At 36.6% G+C, this 22,140-nt stretch overlaps 1 protein-coding gene and 1 pseudogene across 2 annotated transcripts; both read left to right on the forward strand.

Moving 5' to 3' along the window:
* The first annotated feature begins 1,210 nt into the window (after positions 1–1,210).
* LOC103342972 (uncharacterized) lies at positions 1,211–8,993 on the forward strand (annotated as a pseudogene). Its single transcript, XR_016126099.1, has 12 exons — positions 1,211–1,977; positions 2,328–2,401; positions 2,542–2,692; positions 3,719–3,787; positions 4,426–4,592; positions 5,474–5,560; positions 6,343–6,468; positions 7,572–7,663; positions 7,957–8,011; positions 8,082–8,206; positions 8,573–8,646; positions 8,821–8,993. The product of XR_016126099.1 is annotated as an uncharacterized LOC103342972 (transcript).
* Positions 8,994–11,433: 2,440 nt separating this feature from the next.
* On the forward strand, positions 11,434–14,303 carry LOC103342966 (rac-like GTP-binding protein RAC2). The gene is made up of 7 exons (XM_008246631.3): positions 11,434–11,908; positions 12,012–12,099; positions 12,723–12,832; positions 12,939–13,002; positions 13,172–13,236; positions 13,363–13,428; positions 13,926–14,303. Exons 1-7 carry the CDS (start codon positions 11,810–11,812, stop codon positions 14,022–14,024), a joined length of 591 nt encoding a protein of 196 aa, XP_008244853.1. The 5' UTR covers positions 11,434–11,809; the 3' UTR covers positions 14,025–14,303.
* The last annotated feature ends 7,837 nt before the right edge of the window (positions 14,304–22,140 follow it).

The raw sequence follows: 22,140 nt of genomic DNA on the forward strand, positions 1-22,140 counted from the left end.
CCAGACATTTTACCCACATATATTATTGAACTACTTCTATATTACTGCATAGCAAATATTAATTCATTAATCAATCATTACAGCATTACAACATATCAATGCATTCCACTTACACAAAACATTGCCCAAATTGACACAAGACGCATAGCCTAGCTTGTTGGATTCCGATTACACAAAACGCAAGCAAAATTTAATAATAGTTACGTCATCTCTTGTGAAATAATCTGGAAAAAATAACATTAGAACCAACATGTTTAACTAAGAACACAAATGTAATTCAAACCATCAATTACAAAACTTCACCCAATATCCTTTCAAAATGCTTACTCCTAATGTCATTAAGCCTAAGTTTAGGATCTTTTACCTACATTTCATAATTTCTCACCCCCACCAAAAACAATCAACTAAATATATTGAATATTCATAAGGAAATGACGCATTATTGATGGCAGAAATGACGCATTATTGATTCTACAAATGACGCATTATTGATGCCACAAATGACGAATTTCTCACCTCACAAAAAATAAACTAAACCCAAAAAATCAATTCAGCAAGAGTGAACTTATCTCTCAAAGTCAATCGGGAGCTCTGAAGTCAATCAGCTTGAGAGAATGTGGTGGACATTAGAGAAGACTCTTTAGTAGTGGAGACTTCATCTCTACCACAATCGAGGAATAATCTGCTGCTGCGACATCTAGCTACAGTAAAGAGATATGCTACTTTGCTTTCATCCGAATCTCGTCTGTTGAATGAAAAATAGAAGGGGTTTTCACTTGAGCCATAGAATCAAAACAGGATAATAGCTAGGTAAGAGCCATTAATCGTCATACCGAGGATACCATAGATCGCAGGCCTCCCAAGGAGCTGATGACAATGGAGCGACTATAGGGTTTGGGAGCTTTGAATCTTTCTAATTGTGGGTTTGCGTTACATTCAAAAAGAGAGGATTGTGTTCTTGAGTTTTTCACAGAGATGGTAAGATCTTTAACTGAAGTTGGGTTTCCAACAGATCAGATTTCAACCCAATTCTACATGCACCCTCTTTTAAAAACTCACCGTTAGATTTCATACAATGGCTTTTACATACCCCTCAAACACACCCGTTATGACTTCCCCTCACTATAGACGGACTCATTTGGTTATCATGCTTCTTATAGTGGGCTTTTTACTGAAACAGACCTGGGCACTAGCCCATTGTGAAACTACTGTCTCTTTCACTCGGAGTATGCAAGTAAAACGATGCGTGTTGTAATTGGAGCACCTAACATCGTCTTCTTCACGATTTAGACGCCCCTTCTTCGCAGAGCAACTGCAACTGGAGTTTCGCAGCAGCTGCAAGCGCAACTAAGTTCTTTTCTTCTTCCTTCTTCTTCTTTCTTCTCTACCTCCGAAAGCAGTAAAAACTAGCCTCTGTCGAATCCAGAAGAAGGGGCTAAGTATCTTGCAAAATAAACTCCGCCATATCCTTGACCGTATCGCTCGTGTGTCCATGGCGTATCGAAGGCGTATCGGATAGTCAACATAACAGAAAAGTCCACGATACGTCGTTTGCCGTATCCTCGGAGGCGTATCGTGTCGGAGGAGTATCCGATACGATCATACGAGCATACCCCTTCTTCCGTCTCAGTTTTTAGAAATGGTGGGGCCGGTGCTTCGCTCTCTCTGGTCCTCCACCCGAAACTGTTTCTCTTCCTCAGCTTCATCCATCACTCCCAAACCGTACCTACTGCCCCCACGCGCCTCAGCACTCGCACGCGCCTTCTCGGCAGCCACTGCGGCCTCCTATGCTACTTCACCGAGCAGCGCGCTGAACCCAAGCCGGCTCCGCCACGTGGCGGTAATAGCTCATGTTGACCACGGGAACACCACGCTCATGGACCGCCTCCTCCGCCAGTGCGGGGCCGACATCCCCATGAACGCGCCATGGACTCCATCAGCCTGGAGCGGGAGCGCGGCATCACCATCGCCTCAAAGGTCAGTGACTTCCTACAGAAATGCAATGCAAATTGCAATCTAATCTGAGGGCGTGTTTTATTTTTCTTGGATGGATCCGAGGACTTGTTTGGTTGCTGAGAAAATGGAAAACAAGAGCTAAAGTCGAGATTTTGTATAGTACCCATATGTAACATTAAAAAATGGATAGGGTGAGAAATGTAGAATGCAACTATGGAATAAAGTCGGGGAACGTCTTTGCTTTTTCAAAATTTATTTGTTCTTTAATTTAGTTTTATTTATTTATTGTCCAAGTTCTTTGTTTTTTACTTTGGTTGATTTTGGTTGTGATAAGGTGAATCTTGATTGAATTACCTTATAACTGTATGTAGGTTACATCAGTTCCGTGGAGGAGTATGAGCTAAACATGGTTGGTACGCCTGGACACGCAGATTTTGGTGGTGAAGTAAGCGACTGCAGCAGACATTCATTTAGACTTCTAGTTGAGAGTGGAAGTCAGAAACAAGTTTTAATTTTTTTTCCTTTAATGGATGAAATTGGTTTTCATTGGTTTTTGTTTAACTTTTGTTATGGATGGATTTGTAGGTCGAGCGGGTTGTTGGTATGGTTGAGGGGGCAATTTTAGTTGTTGATGCTGGGGAAGGTCCGCTTGCGCAGACAAAGTTTGTACTTGCGAAAGCCTTAAAATATGGGCTGCGACCTATTCTTCTTCTAAACAAAGTTGATCGTCCTGCAGGTACTTATTCACACTGGGTGCATCTTTAATTTGCAAAATTGAAGTTAATAATTGCATGCATAATTTTAGAATGGGGACATTGATAAAGGGCGGACATGAGCAGGTTGGATGGGTTAGGAGGCCTGCTTGCCGAATTACAAATTCACTTTGTTCAAGGAAGACTAAGGGGTCTATCTTTGTTAGTCCAAGTTATTATTGGGTTCTTTGGGTTTTTCTGATTGCCAAATCATTGTTTCACGGGTGAGTTGAGCAAAAAAATGACATTACAATTCTCAATAACTAATTTAATTTAAACAAATATACGTGCTTAGTTAACAATATTGACTTGGAAAGCATTTTGGTTATTGCTAATCTTCATATTACAACTAAATGATTAAGTCAAAGAACAGTATATGGAAATTGTCAGTGACTTCTCATGTTGTAACTTCTACAATTTGGTACTAGAACTCATCCTAGAAATGGATTGGACAGTTGAAGACTTCAGATTCTGTTGAACTTTTTATTTGGGCTAAGAAATTATTTCTGTATTTGTTCAACTTATTAACTATACTTTCCCAAGTAGTTATTCAAACTTTGGGTTGTGTTTGAGTTGGTCGGGTTTGTCAAACCAAAGTGCTGGTGCTTTGTTTGATAACAAACAAAAGAATGATAGTCAACTTATGATATGTAAACCATATATGTTAACTGTATAAGAAAAGATGAGCTGTGTCAAGATGTTTTGGTGCTTCCTTGAAAGCATTCTGTTTGTGCATAATGTTTCTCTCTGTGTGCTGTGTGTCTGAACTTAATTTATCTTATGTTTTATTCGGCATCCTGTTTAATTATTATTATCCCCTTTTACCATTTCACTTTACTCTTGCCATGCTTTGTAGGAAGCAGTTTTCATTTATTTAAAAAACAGAAGAAAAAGGAAACAATTTTCATTTAGAAAAAGAACAGCTTCCATCCCTCAGATCATAACTGTTAAGCTGTATTTCCCATTTACTTGGGTTATTGCTAATGTTATTGGTTATTGTGGTTATGCAGTTTCAGAAGAGATGCGTAATGAAGTTGAGAGTTTGATATTCGATCTTTTTGCGAATCTTGGTGCTTCAGGTGTGGAAATATAAGAACAGAATATTGAGATTATAAAATCCCACATCGGGTATTTCAAGCATTGCACCACATTACATAATATCATGGACCTCTCCAGCCATTGATTTTGGGTTGGATGCTCTAACTTTAGTATGTTATGAAAATTCATCCACACGTCAGGCCCAATCTGGTCTCACATGCTCCATATTACCAATATAATTTATCTATGTGTCAGGTGAAATCCTGCCACACGTTAGTGAGAATGTTGAGATTTTAAAATCCCACTTTGGGTAGTTCAAGTCTTGCACTATAATAAATATTATCCTGGGCCTCTGCTCATTTTCAATTGGTTTTGAGTTGGATGCTCTAATTTTAACGTGATATCAAAGCCGGCAATTCATTCAAGTGTTCAGCACAATTTGTCACATGTGTTTTTTCACCACCTGATATAATTAATCCACATGTTTGTCTCATTCCTGCCACACGAGGATCCGACATTGGATTGTTGAAACCTTGCATTACCATATATAACATCATGGGCCTCTTCACCCATTACCAATTGGTTATGGGTTGGATGTTCCAACTTTAATTTCCATTGTCTTAACTTTGTATTAGTCAGATGAAAATCTGAATCAAAATATTTCCTATTCTTGATTTAGAGGAGCAGCTAGATTTTCCTGTGCTGTATGCTTCTGCTAAGGAAGGTTGGGCTTCCACCACTTACACCAAAGATCCACCTGCTGATGCAAGAAATATGTCACGGCTGCTTGATGCCATTATAAGTCATGTTCCTCCACCAACAGCCAACCTTGAGGCACCTTTCCTTTTTTGAGCTGAATATGTAGGTTGAATCCATATTATTTTTTCTGCTTTTGGCTGGTCCGTTCATGTACTTTCCTCGATTTATGAAGTGGTTTCTTTAGAGAATTCTGCTTGTACATTTCAAATTCTGTGGGAAATTTGACCATCCTATAAATGAGGATTAGACAACTGCTAGTAATATTTGAGATTTCAACTAATTGTTAAGGTCTTGGGCACCATAACCAATATCCTCTAAACTAGCTATTAGTGCATTGCTGATTATGATTTTCTTTTTTATCCTCTTCATAATCTTATGATGTGGAAATGCCTTCGTGGATGGATTTGAAAGCTAGGCACCGGTAAAGCTTTTGGAAAGTTTGTTTTCATGCTAATTTAACTTCAGATTTCAATTTTGGAAATTTTATTACATTCCTGGGATTATGTAGATTTAGGATATTGTTCAAACCAAAATCTTCCCAACTGTGGTGAATTCTGAGTTTGTATGATTTTTCTGTTGCTTTATTCTTTATGAATTTGTATGATTTTATTTATTCTTTTTATTTTTTAGGATTCATGTTGCTCTATGGTTTATTGCTCTATAAATACAAGTTATTGGCAGAAGACTTCAATATTAGTGCATGAAATAGAGTTATTCACACTGGAGCGCAGTTCCACTTTTTATGGATAATACAGCAACACATTGCACATGCAAGATACACATAATTATGCTATAGAACCCATGTCACCGTCTTTGACTTAATGGATAAATAACTTGTTTTTATCTTTTCTGTTCATTCCTTTTATTGTTCATAGTGTTGGAAAATTTGAAATAGCATTTATTGGCATTGCTCTAAGGTTTCCATGATGGAACGAGACTTCTACCTTTGACAAATATTGACTGGACAGGTTTCTTCTGGCAGCATTCGTGTTGGTGACAGAGTTCATAGGCTGCGTCACAAAGGTTCTGGGGTTGAGAAAATTGAAGAAGGGAAGGTTTGTGGCTGTAAATTTTCCTCATTGTAGTTTGAGCTCAAGAAATATGTTTCCCGCTTGTAGTGCATCTGTACAATATTTGATTCTTTATCACAATGAGGTTTAACCCATGTTCAGATAAAGCTCTTGTAGAGTTCACTATCAATGTCCTCGTTCCAACCTATATATTATTTGATCTATGTCTATGTGCTGGTTCAGTTAATTTGACATTATCTGAAATGGTGTTAGTTTACTCAGAATGTTCTGTATTTGACTACTAGTGCTCTAAGGCTGTATTTTGTAATTTCTTAATTAGATTATTGAGGCTTATAGCTTTGTTTTTCTCTGACTAAGTATCTAAGATGAAAATATACAACCTCTGAAGCATCCTTGTCTCTCACAGAATAATAGTAAAGTTTGAAAAATTCTTTTGAACTCGTAATAATACATAGTTCTCTGTTTCCTCTTTCTTCTCATGAACATGTTACAAACATAGACCAATGTTTGTGAACATTTTGTTTCAGAAGAAGTTATTACTTTTTATTTTTTTTAAGGAAGCTTTATTAATCATCACAAATAAAAGAACTATAACATTCTTGAGGCAAATAAAAAATGAACAAAAGCTTATTTCAACGACTTTCTATGAAATATCAACATTAGCTATCATTTTTTACATAATGAAAGAAGCACGACACCAAATTGAATATTACATTTAATTTTTTTTTTTCTAAACTAGTTTTTTGTTTCTTCTTCTTCCACAGGCAATGGTACTAATTTACAGGGTAACTGCTTACTTTTTGTAGGTTGTGAAACTGTTGAAAAAGAAGGGAACACAGATGGCCCTAATTTATAGTGCTGGAGCTGGTGACATAGTATCCATGGCTGGGTTGGCAAGTCCATCTATTGGCCATACGGTCACAAATGTTGAGGTATGTTAGTGGAAATTATGTCTATGGCCTTCACAAGTCTTTTTATTTTCTTCTCTTTGGTCACTCGCTTAATCAACTGATCTTCCCATTATTGTTTTTTTTTACCTATTTTCTTTTTTAAATCTGAATATATAATTACTTCACTATATATTTTCATGTATCCCTTGTACTTCCGTTCCTACCTTGAGAAGGCTTGATACTGGGGCTTTCGCTAAGGTTTTTCAGTCCCTTTCTTGCAGAGTCATAGGCATTCACTTTGGTTCCCTTTTAATATAATTATTTAAACTGATCCTAGTTTGTGTTAACAAATTATTAATGGCCGTTGTATAAGGCAAAGTGTAGGTGCTTTGAATCTTGTTTAACATTTGAGTTTGAACTTTTCAAATAAAAATTAAGGCTGCTTGTACCGTGGTAAAGCATTTCATATTTTGATATTTTGATATTCTCTGTACATACATTTGATATTCTGTTTGTTCAATTGAAATAGTTTCGGCGCATATAGTGATGTAGAAGTTTATTACTTTAAAGCAAAGTTATGAGAAGTTCTCACCATAGTGGGATTGCTTGATGTAATGCAGTTCAGTGAGGACTGTGGATATTATGGTAATGGGTGGGAATGCATTCTTGCACAGTTAAGGGTGGTACCAATAGAGAACAAAATGATTTTTTTTTTTTTGGGTAATTGAGGACAATATGAATTGAAACTTAGTCTTGTTAGACAATTTATGACTAATGGCATGTTTACTTACAAGTAATGGGAATAAGAAGAAAGGGAATGATTGCCATTCTTGACTTCCCTTGTGTTTATTGACACATAAAAAAATCATTTAATACACATTCCCACCTTAAAATCCTTAATCAAATACCCCAAAACCAGAAATCAAATCAACTAAGAGGGGATAGTTGATCTGATTCCCATTCATTGTTTATTCTAGTCTCTTTCTTATTATTCCCATTACTTATAAACAATCATGCCAGAAGTGTGTAAAAAGTATTTTAATTTTAATTCTTATGTCATAAAAGTACTTGCCGTTATTTCTTGGTTGAATTGGATTTCTGATTTATTCAGATACTTTGTTCCCAATGTTTTGTTATATGCATAGATTAACGGTCAATACATGGTAAAGAAGGTGGAATTAAGAGTTCTTTTTAACATTTTTGTTCCCAATGTTTTGTTTTATGCCTTGGAAAAAAGGTCTTGTGTTATAATTTTACTTTAACTGATATCCTTTAAAAAAAAAAAAAAAAATCAGTGATTATACAGTAGCAGGTCCTATTTTCTAAAATTCATCTTGTTATATCTACTGTGCGTGCATTAGTGTATGTGTATAGAAAATTAGGAACGCTACGCAATATAACTAGTGATATAGCGCACTATGTGAGCATGATTTAAAACACTGATATGTGCACACACATTATTCTTGGTTTTGTTGAATTACTCATTTTGACAGCTTGAGCAAAGTTTTTAGTTTTTTGGTACTGAATCAGGTATAAAACGGAGAATGGTCTAAAGCTTGAGCCAATTGAAGAAGTTACTATTCAGGTAAGGAATTGCAGATCTGAAAATTGTGTTGTTCGTTTCAACAATTGAGACTCATGTGTTATTGTTGCAGGTAAATGAAGAGCATGTCGGGTTAGTTATGGAAGCCTTATCTCATAGGCGAGCTGAGATTGTTGACATGGGTCCTGTTCCAAGAAGTGTTGACAGGACTAGATTGTCTTTGACATGTCCATCAAGGTTCTCTTACCATCTTAATGTCAATTCTTCTTTCTGCCTCATTGAGCCTATATTATTTTGCCACATAAGCAATAATTATTTGTTTAGCATTTGATAGGTTGTACTGTTCATACATTTTTCCATATTGATAGTCATCAGAACGAAAATCACCATGTCCATCGTACTCATTTGGTCTTGTGGTGACTCTTTACCATTATTGCACATCTAATGTTCCATTGCATAATCTTTAACCATGTTTTATCTATGCAGTCAACTAGTTTCATCATCATTTATGATTTATATCTGGCCTAGTGACTTATAGTTTCATTGGCGATACATTCCATTTAAATAATAGAAATTGATCTTCTTTTGTGTTGTATTCTTCAGGGGTCTGGTTGGTTACAGAAGCGTGTTTAGCAGTGACACACGTGGAACTGGATTTATGCATCGCGCTTTCTTAAGTAAGATTTTCCCGTCTTGTTACTTTTATCTCTCCATTCCCTTTGCATTTCGGTTTTGCCTTTAAATCTGTCATGTAACTGGGGTCTCGTTAGGGAGGTAATTCTTTTCCTAGTTGGTCATCACCTTGTTCTACATTTTCTGGTTGCTTGGATTTAACATGGTTCTCTGTCCAGGTCTATACCCTGACATATGGATGTGCTTGTGTTTGTGTCCGGACACCTGTGCCTATATGTATATGTAGTGATGTATGCATGCATGTATAACTCATGCATATGTATGTTTACATAATCTTAGTGTATGATACTTATGCATCTGATGAACATAAAATAAGAATTGAATTTTTTTTTATTTTATATTGTGTTTATTTTCTTAAATGTGTATTTTTATAAATCTGATTCTCAGCCTGGTTAATAACAGTTATTATGGTTCAATCAGACGAATCTTAATTTTGCAGAATTGATTTTGATCTATTCGAGATGGGAAGAAAAGAATAAGCACAAAAATCAAAAGAGAAAACCTTAACCAACAGATAGAACAGCAACACAGAAAGCACTCAGCACAGTACTCCCCCTCCAATGAAGAAAAATCACACTAAAATTAATGTTCTTGAAATGTTTTTTACAGAGAAGTCCGGAAATAATTTCGTGATAGTACCTTTTCCAATCAGTTTAAAACCAAATGAAGCAACTTTCAGTGTTTTTTCTGACCCAAAAAAAAAAACTTTCAAATTTTCCTTTTTCCCCTAGATTGTAAAATAGTTTTTCTGTAAAATGTAACAGTGACTTGGAGGTTGAATTTCTGGACTTGGTAGCTTAGCTTTTGCTCGAATCAATTGCATGGGACAGTGACTTGGAAAACAGTGCAGCGAATGCTTATATTATACTGCTCTTAAGTGTAACTGGCATTGCGCATTGTCTATCGGGAATTGTTGCATTTACAATAAGTCAAGAAAACGTGTTTTATTTGTGAAATATAGTTATGTATGTGTATAATACGCGAATAATAAGTTTGCACTCAAAGAAACACTTATTCTTTCGTATTTTTGCGAAGTATAAGGAACCTCTGCAATTAAATATTATCACCATTTGACAAACAAACAAAAAATCAACATAAAATACTTATTAAAGATGCTCCCATTTGCATAAGTTTCATAACATGTAAATATTGAAAAATATGGAAATCTATTTTTTATATAGAAAAATCCGTTTCATTAAACCACAAAAAATTGGGAAGAAAGAATGTATCAATGTGGCCTCGTTAAAACCTTACCAAAGAAAATCTGGGACAAAACTCTGGGGTGGGAATGAGATATCTCGTTCATGGAGGCTAAACTGTGCAATACGATGAGCAGAGTATTAGCCTGGCGGGGAATGTAGGAGAGAACAGTGGAAGGTACATGCTGCAGAAGAGTGCGAATTCGCTCCATCAAACTCCCTTCCGGAGCTAAACAGACTTCCTCGTTGTTAATCAATTGTACAACATTCAAACAATCAGTTTGAACAAACAGAGGCACAAATCCTGCGTCCAATGCAAAGAGTAACCCATTCTTCAGCGTGTAGAGCTCCGTGGCAAGGATATACACCATGCCAGGAGCTCTCATAGCCACAGCTCCAAGTTAATTCACCATTGGGATCACGAAGCACAAAACCAACCCCCTTCGATCCATCTTTCATATCTACAACCTCATCCACATTTAGTTTTAAAAAACCACTGGGGGGCTGCCACCGTACCGTAATAGTTGGCATGGTGGAACTCCGATGATGACATTCAGTTTTACGTTTAACCTAAGCATCATAGCTCCTTACCTGTTCCAGCAATCTACCTTGGAAAGTTGGATTATAACCAAACAAAATAGCATTGCGCTCATTTCAAAACAGCCAAACTGTAATTGCAAATACAGGTAATTGGTCCCCAGAGAACACCTCCAGCGCCGCTACAAGTAGAGATTTCGGCTCATGACTTTGTGATCTAAGAGGCATAACTGAAAGCCCCACCCCCTTCCAGGCTTGTCGACTGCTGTCACAATCAAATATAGCATGGGTGGATGTTTCAATAGCAGTAAGGCAACGAAAACAAACAACATCAGTGATCAGCCTGCGCCGATAATGTACATCCCTCGATGGGAGAATATTCTGCCCAAATCTCCATATATAAAGCAAAATTTTTGGAGGCACCTTCAGCTCCCACAAGTGTTTCCATAGTTTGTTGACAAAAGATGAACTAGCCCAATCAGCAGCTATATTACTAGCAAGTCGTTGATGTTCCGTAGCAACCCAATATCCACTTTTTACACTACATATCTACCATGTAGATAGCTAACTTGAAAGTTAAAACCATGTAGTGCTTTTCTCCATCAAAAGAATCCGAAGTCAAACATACAACGAAGATTAGATGGAATATGCAATCGACGGCTCCAGTAATTTCTATTTTATTCTTTTTGGGATTTGTAACCCCTTCTTCTTCTTCTTTTTCTTATTACATATGCATCGATGATGATTATTAGGTCAACTAAGCAATGGTTTTTTGCTAATGGGTCTAGCCAAGTAAAAAAATGTCTTAATTTGTAGATTAGTAGTCTCAAGTTTAGACTCCAATGATATATATCTTGATAGTGTGCGTGAGAAAACCTCCCCTTATTTTATAACTTAGAAAAAAAAACAAAAAAAGTATTAAGCAATATTATTTTTTGTATAGGTGAGTAAGCAATGTTATATTTCCACAATACTCATGATTAAACCTCTCCCTTCTCCCATACTTAACCAACTAACACTAACACCAAACACCAAACTCCTCCTTTATTGGTCTTTAGCCTCTCTGGCCTCCCCTTAAAGAAACAGAAAAGCCAATGGCAATCATAGTAAAACAATAAAGCAGCAAAGCTAATGGAAGTGGGTGGTGTGGTGGTCCTCCCCTTATTAAATGTCTCCTTGCCCTCCATTTCTATTCAAAATTCAAACTCAACCCAGCTCCCAGATCCCTAGCCTCCCTCTTCCTTCCTACTTCTCTTCTCTTTTCTCTAATTGCTCCACTTAACATTTTTTAACAGAGAAGTTTATAGTTGAGGAAGAGACGCAGCCGAGAGGCTTGTGTCAATGGAAGTGAACAGAGAAGAGAGAAGGGTAATTTGGTAATTGAGAGCAGAGGGTGAGTGAAGCAAAGAAAATGAGCACAGCTAGATTCATCAAGTGTGTCACTGTTGGAGATGGAGCTGTTGGGAAGACATGCATGCTAATCTCTTACACCAGCAATACCTTCCCCACTGTAAGATTAAGCATGAATATATGCTAATCAATGTTTCATGGTTATTTATTTAAATTGTGATCTTTCCCATTTTTATATTTTTAAATTTTAATTTATTTTATAGGATTATGTGCCTACAGTGTTCGACAACTTTAGCGCTAATGTGGTGGTGGATGGCAGCACAGTTAACCTTGGATTATGGGACACTGCAGGTAATTAAGTAATTGCTTTGCTTCTGTATGTGGGTGCTTTGTTCTTGAATTACTTGCTACTGTGGTGAAGAGATTATCAAGGTCATATATACTTGTTGAAGTACTGACCTAAACTACAAAGAAAAAAAAAAGACAGAAAATAAATTTCAATTGAGTTGCTGCAATGAATCATGCTAGATGCTCTTTCTGATTTCATAGAAATTACAACAATGCATGCAATATTTATTGGGGGATGGGGAAATCAAAGACACAACCTCGGTTGTATGAGTGATTGTTGTTAACTACTTGAACTGCAAACTCCTTCTCATAAGGATAGAGATTACAATGTTCTTTGTTCATATGCTTTGGCAGTTTCTGGCTCTGTCAATCACTATCTGGATTATTGAACTTGTGGATTTTGCATAAATTAAGTGGTGTTAGTTTGATAACCTAACTGCTAAGAAAAAGAAAAGAAAGAAAAGAAAATAGAGATTGTTTAGTTTGAACATTTGATTTTTTGAACCCGTCAATTTTGCATAAAATGATATGGTTAGTTTGACAAACTGACTAGAATACATCTGCAAAAAAGATTACTTGTATTTTCAATATGCACGTGCTTATTGTATGTGCTCTTCGGAATTCAGGACAGGAAGATTACAACAGGCTGAGGCCTCTGAGCTATAGAGGTGCTGATGTGTTCTTGTTGGCCTTCTCTCTCATCAGCAAAGCCAGCTATGAAAACATTGCCAAGAAGGTTTGTTAAACATTTCAATATTTTGATTTATTCTTTTACTTGTATTTTTGTACTCTTAGCAGTCAGAATCTAATATGCACATCAACTATTATTGTTTGACACCCAGTGGATACCTGAGCTGAGGCATTATGCTCCAACAGTCCCCATTGTGCTTGTGGGAACCAAACTTGGTATGTGTTATTTATAGTAGATAAAAGTCATAAAAAGCACAAAATGTGCGTATAATATATGTGTGCGTGTGTGCGCTCTCGTGTGCACGCATTTCTGTGTTTTTGGTTGTTTGTGGATGAACACTAGAATTTGATCTTGATGTAATTCTGATAGTAATTTTGGCTGCAGATTTGCGGGAGGACAAAGAGTATTTGATTGATCATCCTGGTGCTACACCAATATCAATTGCACAGGCAAGTTAACTTACACAATAAAGGGCATAGGAGTTGATTGTCTGTCCTCTTTATCTTGCTTTCTAACAGACTACTTCCTACTGTCAATTCTTAAACAATGAAATGTTCTTCAATGTTCTTGAGCAGGGTGAAGAGCTGAAGAAGGCAATTGGTGCTGCTGTTTATATAGAGTGCAGCTCCAAGACTCAGCAGGTTTGCTTAATTTCCTAGTGCTTATTATTAAATATAACACTCTAATTAGCTCATTATTTGAATTTGATCTGATCTTTAAAACTCCAACTAGGATTACACAGAAAACTCAAATTATTTGGTTATACTTATAACTAGAACTTGATCTGATGTATCTATTTAGAATGCTGCTACATTTTCTCAGTTCTTATGAAAACTCCTTTTCTCCAAGAGTTTTTTTAATTTTTTTTTAATGTAGGGAATCCCTTTCATGTCTAAAGTCATGGAAACAGACTGTATTTTCTTTTGGTAGCAAATATGATGCAAAAGGCCAAAAGTTCTCTCTGCCTACAACTTTAACTGTGATTTAAAAGTATTGTTTCCCTTTACTCTGTTTACAAATGATTAACCAGGCTTTATACAGATAGTGTAGTTAGTCAATAATCATTACACTAATTACGAATGTCAAGGCTGTGATCAAGTGCTCAAACTAACTTACTGTTCTCTGGCTTGAACTTTAGAATGTGAAGGCTGTGTTTGATGCTGCCATCAAAGTTGTTCTGCAACCCCCTAAACCAAAGAAAAGGCGACGGAAGGCGAGGCATTGTGTGTTTCTCTAAATTTTCATGTTACTTTTCTCTCTTGTAACAACCACAGTTCCTCTTCTAAGTCCTCATTTTCCATTTATGCCAGTACTCTTGGCATTTGTTGTTTTTCATTTTCTGCTTGTATTTTCGCTTATGTAATATTATTGTGTTCCATACTTCTTGTGGACTATAAAGAAGGCAAATATGTTGTAATCTCAGTGCTCAAGCAAAGCAAGATAGCACTGGACTGAGGCAGATAGTGGTCTGTATGCCCTATTATACCATACAGAATTTTTTTAATTTTTTTCCCAACTGTGAAGGCCACACAAAGCCCACCTTACTATCCCTCTCTTTCTTGTCTGCTAGCCTCTCTCCCCGTGCATGAAGCCTTTTTTCTTTAATCAAATAGTACTTGTCTTGAGTAAAGTATTAAAACAGTTTTGCAACAAAACAGTAAGACAAATGAGAAGAATTGTACGGTTAAGATGAAGAGCGGAATACATAAATTATATAAGAAAACTAGACAGAGCCTTAACCCACTGGCCACAACAAAGCAAAATATTATTTGAGTTTTGATTGGACGGGGGAAAGTAATAGAGAACCTCAATCTCTACCCTTTGTAGTTTAGACTATTACTTATATTTGTAAAAAAGAAAAATTACAGAAAAAGAATAAGTGGCTATGTGGTTTTGTGCTATAACTTGAAAGAATGTGAAGCTAATACGATTGGCGGAATCTTAATTTTTTTTTTCCTCATTTACCTTGTTTAATTTTTAACATATTAGTTTGGGAGCTTTAGTTTTCACACACAAAATAGTTTACTAATTTGGAAGATAGATATACAATTTAACCTAATTAATATAAGATCAATTAATAGAGATACAATTTTTACTCTTTTGTTCTTTTTAAAAGAAGATTTTTGTGTTTAATTCTTTGCCAACCAAGTCTAACCTAGTAGAAAAGGGGCTTCACTTGCATATCAATAGTTTCATGTTCGAACCCCCATGATGGCACCTTAACAATGTGTGTGTCTGTAAAAAATCTCCTCCCCATTATCGCTTTTCTTTTTGTTGCCAAAGTTAGAAAGAGGGAGGGGGAATTTCACTCACACACGTACCATGAGGGCTTGAACCCAAGATCACTTGGGAGCACACCAAACACCTAAGTCAATCTAACTAACACCTCATTGGTTAAAAGAAGATTTTTGAGTTAATAATTTTAGTAAGAGAAAAAAATTTAGAAAATGTCACCTAAGCTTGGATTCTGAGCCTCTACATTTACACACAATGTATTTATCCGCATTTTGCAACATTTAAGTCATTCCAATAAGGGGCTTTGGTTTAAACTCAATAAGTACTTTAATAATGTGAAAGATAATAACATAATTTTTCCAATTCTAGATAAGGTCAATAACTAAAATATATCATCCAATTTTACAATAATGCAATAAAAAAAAATCCTAAAATTACACACATTACCGATCCTTCAGTATTTTAACAAATTCATTTAAAGTCAATCACCTTATTCCACACACCCTTGTGAAAGGATTGGCCTAAAGGTTGGGACGCACTTTGATTGGTGGTGAGAAAACCAAGTATCAACAGATAACGAAACCCAAACAAGCCCTTAATTTAAGCTAAGAAAATCAAATTACTTAAAAACCCTTAATTAAAACCAAGCCCCTAATTAATAACCATAATTTAACTAGCCAGCACCATTTTCAAACCTATAATAAACTTAGCCAAACCCCTAAATTCAAAGCTCTAATCTACTACCAAACTTATTAGAAAACTTGAATTAATAATTTTATTAAAGCCAACGGGGTCTAAACTAATGGAAAAGTGTTTTAACTTGCAGACTAGCTAAAACAACTTTAATCTCCATGGCACCAGTGTGTGTGTGAGAAACCCTCTCCCCATATAGTTTTATCACTTGTACTAAAAAAATACATAAAAAAAACTTAATAAAAAACCCCTAATACTTTATAATAAAGACCTTAGAGCATGTACAATCATGCTCTCTATTTTTTAGTTAAAATTTAGCTAAAAACATACAAAAACTATTTAGGAGCTCTCTATAAAATAACTCCAATCATACACTCTAATTTAGGGAGTCATAAATGCTATAACTCTTTTTTAATTGGTCCATCTCTATTTAAAAAAAAAGTTAGCATTAATTAAAGGTTTAAAATACTCATAAAATAAAGCAACATTAAATTATAGGGAACCACTAGAAATCATTTCTCTCTCCTCAGATTTAGGAGCTCCTATAAGTCACTCTATTTTAGGAGGTGGATAGGGAGCATGGTTGGAGTTGTAATTTTCCAATAACTCCCTAAAATTTGTCTAAGGATGTGGTTTAGGGGGCCCATTATAAAATAAATTTTTAAAAAAAAAAAACCCAATTCAAAACTAGTAGAAACCCCAATCAGCACCCTTTATCAATATCCAAAACTAATTTAAACATAATACCTAAAATTGCAGGCATACACAAAATGGCGCAAATGATATTTACCTACCGAGTGACGAGAGGAGACAGAGGTGAGGGCAATCTCCTGGAGAGTGGAGGGATTGGTGGTGGGTATGTGGAAGAGAAAGGTGCTTCAATCAAATAATATAGATGGAGAAGATGATTGATGAGGAGGAGAGAACAGAGATGAGAGGGAATCAAAATTTTGTAAGAGAGAGGAAATGAGAGCTTGAAAACGAGAGTTGATCAAATGGAAAAAAAAGAACAGGCGACTCCGATATTTCCGTGGGCTGTGAATTCTAGTGTAATGTAGAACTAGCTATTTTAAAGAATAACATATTGCCACTTGTTTACTATAACCAATCATAGCTTGACATGTGTACATTATAAAGAGTAGAAATATGTATAAATATATGTCGGTTCGATTTGGTAACATATGCTTTGGAAAGTTAGGGTACAACAACCGCCTTCGATATAAATCGAGTTGGTCCCAAAAACCAAACTTTTTGATTTTTTTCTTCCTCTATTTTGGCTGCCGCGACCTAGAGGGAAACGTCTTAAACCCTATCGGAATGGGAGGGTTGTTGCTTCATTCTCTATGGTCCTCACTCGCTTCAGAGATACCCTTAGAGTTCTATCCTGAATGGGAGGGTTGTTGAGTCAAGTCAAGAAGAAGAAAAAGAAAGTCCCACAAAGGAATCTTGGACAATGGGCACAAGTCTTGAGCTTTGTAAGGGCCAATAGCAAAGAGACTATCCTTAATTTCCTGGTCACTCACACTTTTACCCAAGTTAGCAACTCTTTCTCTTCTTCATCTCTATCCATCGCCCCCAAATCATGCCTACTGACCCCACGAGCCTCTACACTTGCATGTACTCGGTAGCCATTGTGGCCTTTTATGCACTTCATTGAGCATCACGTTGAACCCAAACTAGTTGCATAATATGGCAGTAATAGTTGAAGTTGACCATGACAAGACCACGCTCATGGACCTCTTCCTCCCCCAATGCGGCGCCGACATCCCCCATGAACGTCCCATGGACTCTATCAGCCTCGAGTGCGAGTGCGGCATCACCATTGTGTCAGTGGTTAGTGACTTCGTACAAAAATGCAATGCAAAATGCAATCTAATCTGAAGACATGTTTTATTTTTCTTGGAAAGATCCTAGGACTTGTTTGGTTTTGGCAGTATTGTCCACGATTTGCTAACACAACATGAATTTGTAAGAAAAAATAAGCATTCAGGTTTGACTAAATGGGTCGGGTTGAAAACAGGTAGACCCTTTAGCCACTCGTTAAGGGCAAATGTATTTTTATAAATTTTTAAACCTTTCATTTTTCTTTTTCTTTTTTTCTTACCTTTCTTCTCTACCTAACACACACACTCTCTCTCCCACATACTTTGTTCTTCATTTCCCCACAGACAGATAATCCCAAATAATTTTACTTGCAAAATAAAAAGGAAAGGGCTGCTTATGCATACATGTGGTCTGATGTCCTATAGTTTCTCAGCAACCAAACACCCTACCAAACCCTTACAAACGAAAACGAGGAAAAAAAAAAGAAATCAAACTTAAAAATTAAACACTTAAAAATACAAATTTTTAATCTAAAAGCCCAATTGCTATGAAATCAACAAGAATTCTATAGTGAAGGCATTATGTATAGCCTTTAGGTGAGGCTCTATCTCTTAACCATTGGATTAAATTGGTTAGCCTACTCCAACGGTTAGGAGATATGACCTCACCTAAAGGCCACATATAAGGAGAAAAACTTCTCGGGCACGAGGATGCTAGGGTAAGGACTCCAACTAAGTATCCCCAACCAATCAGTTATCAACAGTTGTCACCACAATATGAAAGAATTATTTTTTGGCCACGTATACTCCATCCTCCGTGAGTCCATCATTGCAACTCAAAGCCGCTCTTCTTCTCTCGTATCTCTCACTGGCTCTCTCTTTGTCTCTCATCTCACTCTCTCATCCCCTGCAATTGAAATCCTCTCTCCTCTCTCAGTTATCGTCTCTCTCTCTCTCTCTCTCTTTTCTCTCTCTCTCTCATCTCACTAGCTCTCTATCTGACCCTTTCTTTCTTTCTCTTCGCATAAGAAATTCTAGATGTTGGCCTTCGATATGATGTTAGCCACATGAATTTTGGACGTTGGCAAGGTCGCCGCCTCCATTATTGTCGGTGCGAAGAGAGAGATAGAGAGAGATGAGAGTGAGAGAGTTGGTGAGGAGAGATGTAGACGATGATGAAGGAAGGACACAGGGAGGATGGAGGATGGTAGTGTAAACGCGTTGCCACCAAGGCGATTCTTTGTGGCGGGAGCCATCGGAGAGAATGAACGTGTTTGGGCCAAAATTGACACACCCAGCAAAGATGGAAGCCAAAAAACGGAAGAGTCCCCAAGGCTCATCGAGCAAACAAGGTGATTTGGGCCTCACAGGCCCAATATAATAGGAAGAGGAGCCAGTAGGAACAATCACGTGACATCTCCGGGATAAAGAAAGTCGCAATGGCAACCTCGGGATAAAGAAAGTCAGCAATGGCAACCTCTGGGATAAAGAAAGTCAATGAATTGTCATAGAAGAAGTGATTGAAGGTTCATGACATCAAATTGATTCAAAACGAAGATCAAATCCTCTTATATATGTATATTCAGATATTTTTCTTCGTCTTTACAGAGAAGGTAATTCTCCCAAGGAGATAAGCAAGTTACAATCTCGAGAGAGGATAAGCGAGAGCTGTCGAAAAGGAATCAAACTAACCATCACGGGTAAAATATCACAAGGCGTTGAAATTGGGAAAGAGATTAGGTTCCTTTTCAAGAAAATCAGGGAAGTGATTGCCTATTTGAGAGCCTATCTTTGCCGCCCAATAAATAAACACAATCACCCTACTCCAGAGAAGAAACAGTTTACTATAAATACAAGAAGGAGTGAACAGGGTAAGTGACAACCAGACAACCAAAAAATCAATCGACAACCAAAAAATCAATCAACAACCAAAAAATCAATCGACAACCAAAAAATCAATCAAAAACAAAAACTCAAAATGATCACTTGATCTCAAAAAACCTTCAAAACACTGAAGCAACCAAAGCTCATTGAGCCACAACAAACAAACAACTCAAAATCAACCAGAAGCTCACTTGAATTCCAAGTGAAAACCAGCTTTAGATTAGAATTCCCAAGGTTCGGACTTAGAAAATAAGTCATTCAAAATGAGATTTCTCTCGTTACAAATTTGGTTTAGCAAAAAACCAAGACAGGTAGAGCTTGAGCTTTTCCCAAACATGAAAACCTCAACAAATTTTACGTGCAGTCTCTAGCCCACTGAAGTCTCGAAACCATGCGCCACAGATGAAGAAGCGCGATTACGCTCGAAGCTTCACAAAAGCTTAAGGTACATTGAAGCTCTGCGAGAATCAACCTTTGGTATCGATTTATAGTTGAAGCTTAGCAATCGAGTTGTCAGCGGTCGGTCAGAATTCCCGCGTCTCGATCCGGCCGGGCATTTCAGTCCACCCGAGCAGAACCTTCCATCTTGGAAATGGAGTTCCAATGTATCTTCATCTCTCTAGCATGAGTATTTATTGTTATAGTTTTGTAAAGGCGATTACGCCTAAAAGCATTTAAATTCCATCAACCATTCGCGAACAACCTCTTTATCGAGATAAATTGTTAAAGTCCTCACCATCGAGGCAAGAAAAGAACTTACTTGGGAGATATTCCTCACCCAAATTCACAATCGTTTGTTTGCAAATCGGTAACTTAGGCGCAAGTTATCCATTCCAAACTAAGTCTGCTAAATTTTTATTACTAGCGTGGCACGCACACCAAAGAAAGCGACTTGTTGACCGGTCTATGGTTCTCAAGGCGTGTGGAACTTTGCCCTTCCATCACGGAGTAAGCGCAAAGCGGGCAAGCGAGCGTCAACACGAAGCTAATGCTATAGTGGGAGCGGTCGGAGAGAAATGACTTAATGTTGGTCTAACCAATTTTTATTTTTATTTTTATTTTTTAAAGAGTTATATCCAGCCATCAAGAAATTACTAATTCGGGATACTTAGTTGGAATGCTTACCCTAGCATCCCCATGCTAGGGAAGTTTTTCTCATATATAAGGTCCTCACTGTAGAATGACTCATCAAATTAAATAGAGGCTATTTGAATACAATGAAATTGAAGAGTAATCAGAAAGGGCAGGGCGTTGAAAGGGGGTTAAGATAGAGTGCGGGAAAGAGGCCTTTTTTTTCTTTTGGGAGTGTAAAACTCAAATCTCTTAATAGCATACAGACTGTCTCAAACTCAAATGAAGAGCAATAGCAAACACAACAAAAGAGCCATTTATTGGCAAGACCAAATAACTACAGATCGAATGATATGCATATATTTGATTGATTCTTGAGTGGTCTTGGAAATTGGGAGAGGGGTTGTGCAACACAATGTTTGAGATATATATATATATATATACAGTCCCTTTCTATTAACAGATCCTTCAAACCTTTGGGGTCCTCTACAAAATTTTTTTCAACCATCTAAATTATCTATTTTTTAAGTCTACATTCGTAGATCATTCTTGCAAAAAAAATTAGACAAATCGGAAACCGTTTCAATATCTAATTGTGTCCTACAAAATTAATGAATACGGTGCTTCAAGAAGATACCAAAATTTTAATAGTTTAATTAAGACATCAGATTCAAGTGATATTTTTTTTTTTTTTTTTTTTGGGTGTAGAGATGATCTTTGAATGAGTATCTACAAAATAGACAATTTGGATTAGTGAAATACAATACGGAGTGTGCCCTATAAGGGTGTCTCTCAAATAAGCTTATTTGAGGAATCACTCAACTGAAGCTCCCTGTATATATAGTACATTCTTGAAGCATGATGTTTATTGATTTTGTATGACACAATTTTGTATCGAATGGTTTTTGATTTGTCTAATTTTTTGCAAGGATGATCTTTGAATGTAGATTTAATAAATAGATGGTTTGGATCGTTGAAAAAAAATTCGTAAGGGACCTTGAAGGGTGTCCTTCAAATAAAATTATTTGAGAGATCTCCTAAAAAATATATATTTCAGTTTATCTATTTATTTTATTCTTAACAGATAAAACAGATCGTTTCGTGCTATTCGCGAATTGTAATAGGTCGTGTTCGTATCGTACATTTTTCATTCATTAACTTAACGGGTCGTATCGTGTCAACCCATTAATGACACGAACACTACATTACAAACATGACCTATTTGCTAGGTCTACTTTAACCCTATTGGTCAGAAACAACAACATAAAACCCAAACAAGTGTACATAACTTGGCCATTTCTTTTAGTCTATGTTGCATAGATACAGATACGGGTACGCTGATACAACAAATCTCCAAAAACTAGGATACAGTTACAGATACAACACCGATACAGCGATTAAAATAATATATATTTTAGAAAATAATATAAATAAGTCAATAATGGGCCCAAATAATTATCAAAAAGTTTGGGCCTCTGGGTTGGGCTTACTTATAATAACCCAATTTGGTTCTCATGCTTCTTATAGTGGGCTTTTTAGTGAAACAGACCTGGGCACTAACCCATTGTGAAACATACTCTCTTTCACTCAACGTATGCAAGTAAAACGATGCGTATTGTAAATAGGGCACCTAACATCATCCTCTTC

The sequence above is a fragment of the Prunus mume genome, linkage group LG4, assembly GCF_029339155.1.
Source record: "Prunus mume cultivar Tortuosa linkage group LG4, ASM2933915v1, whole genome shotgun sequence".
Taxonomy (NCBI): domain Eukaryota; kingdom Viridiplantae; phylum Streptophyta; class Magnoliopsida; order Rosales; family Rosaceae; genus Prunus; species Prunus mume.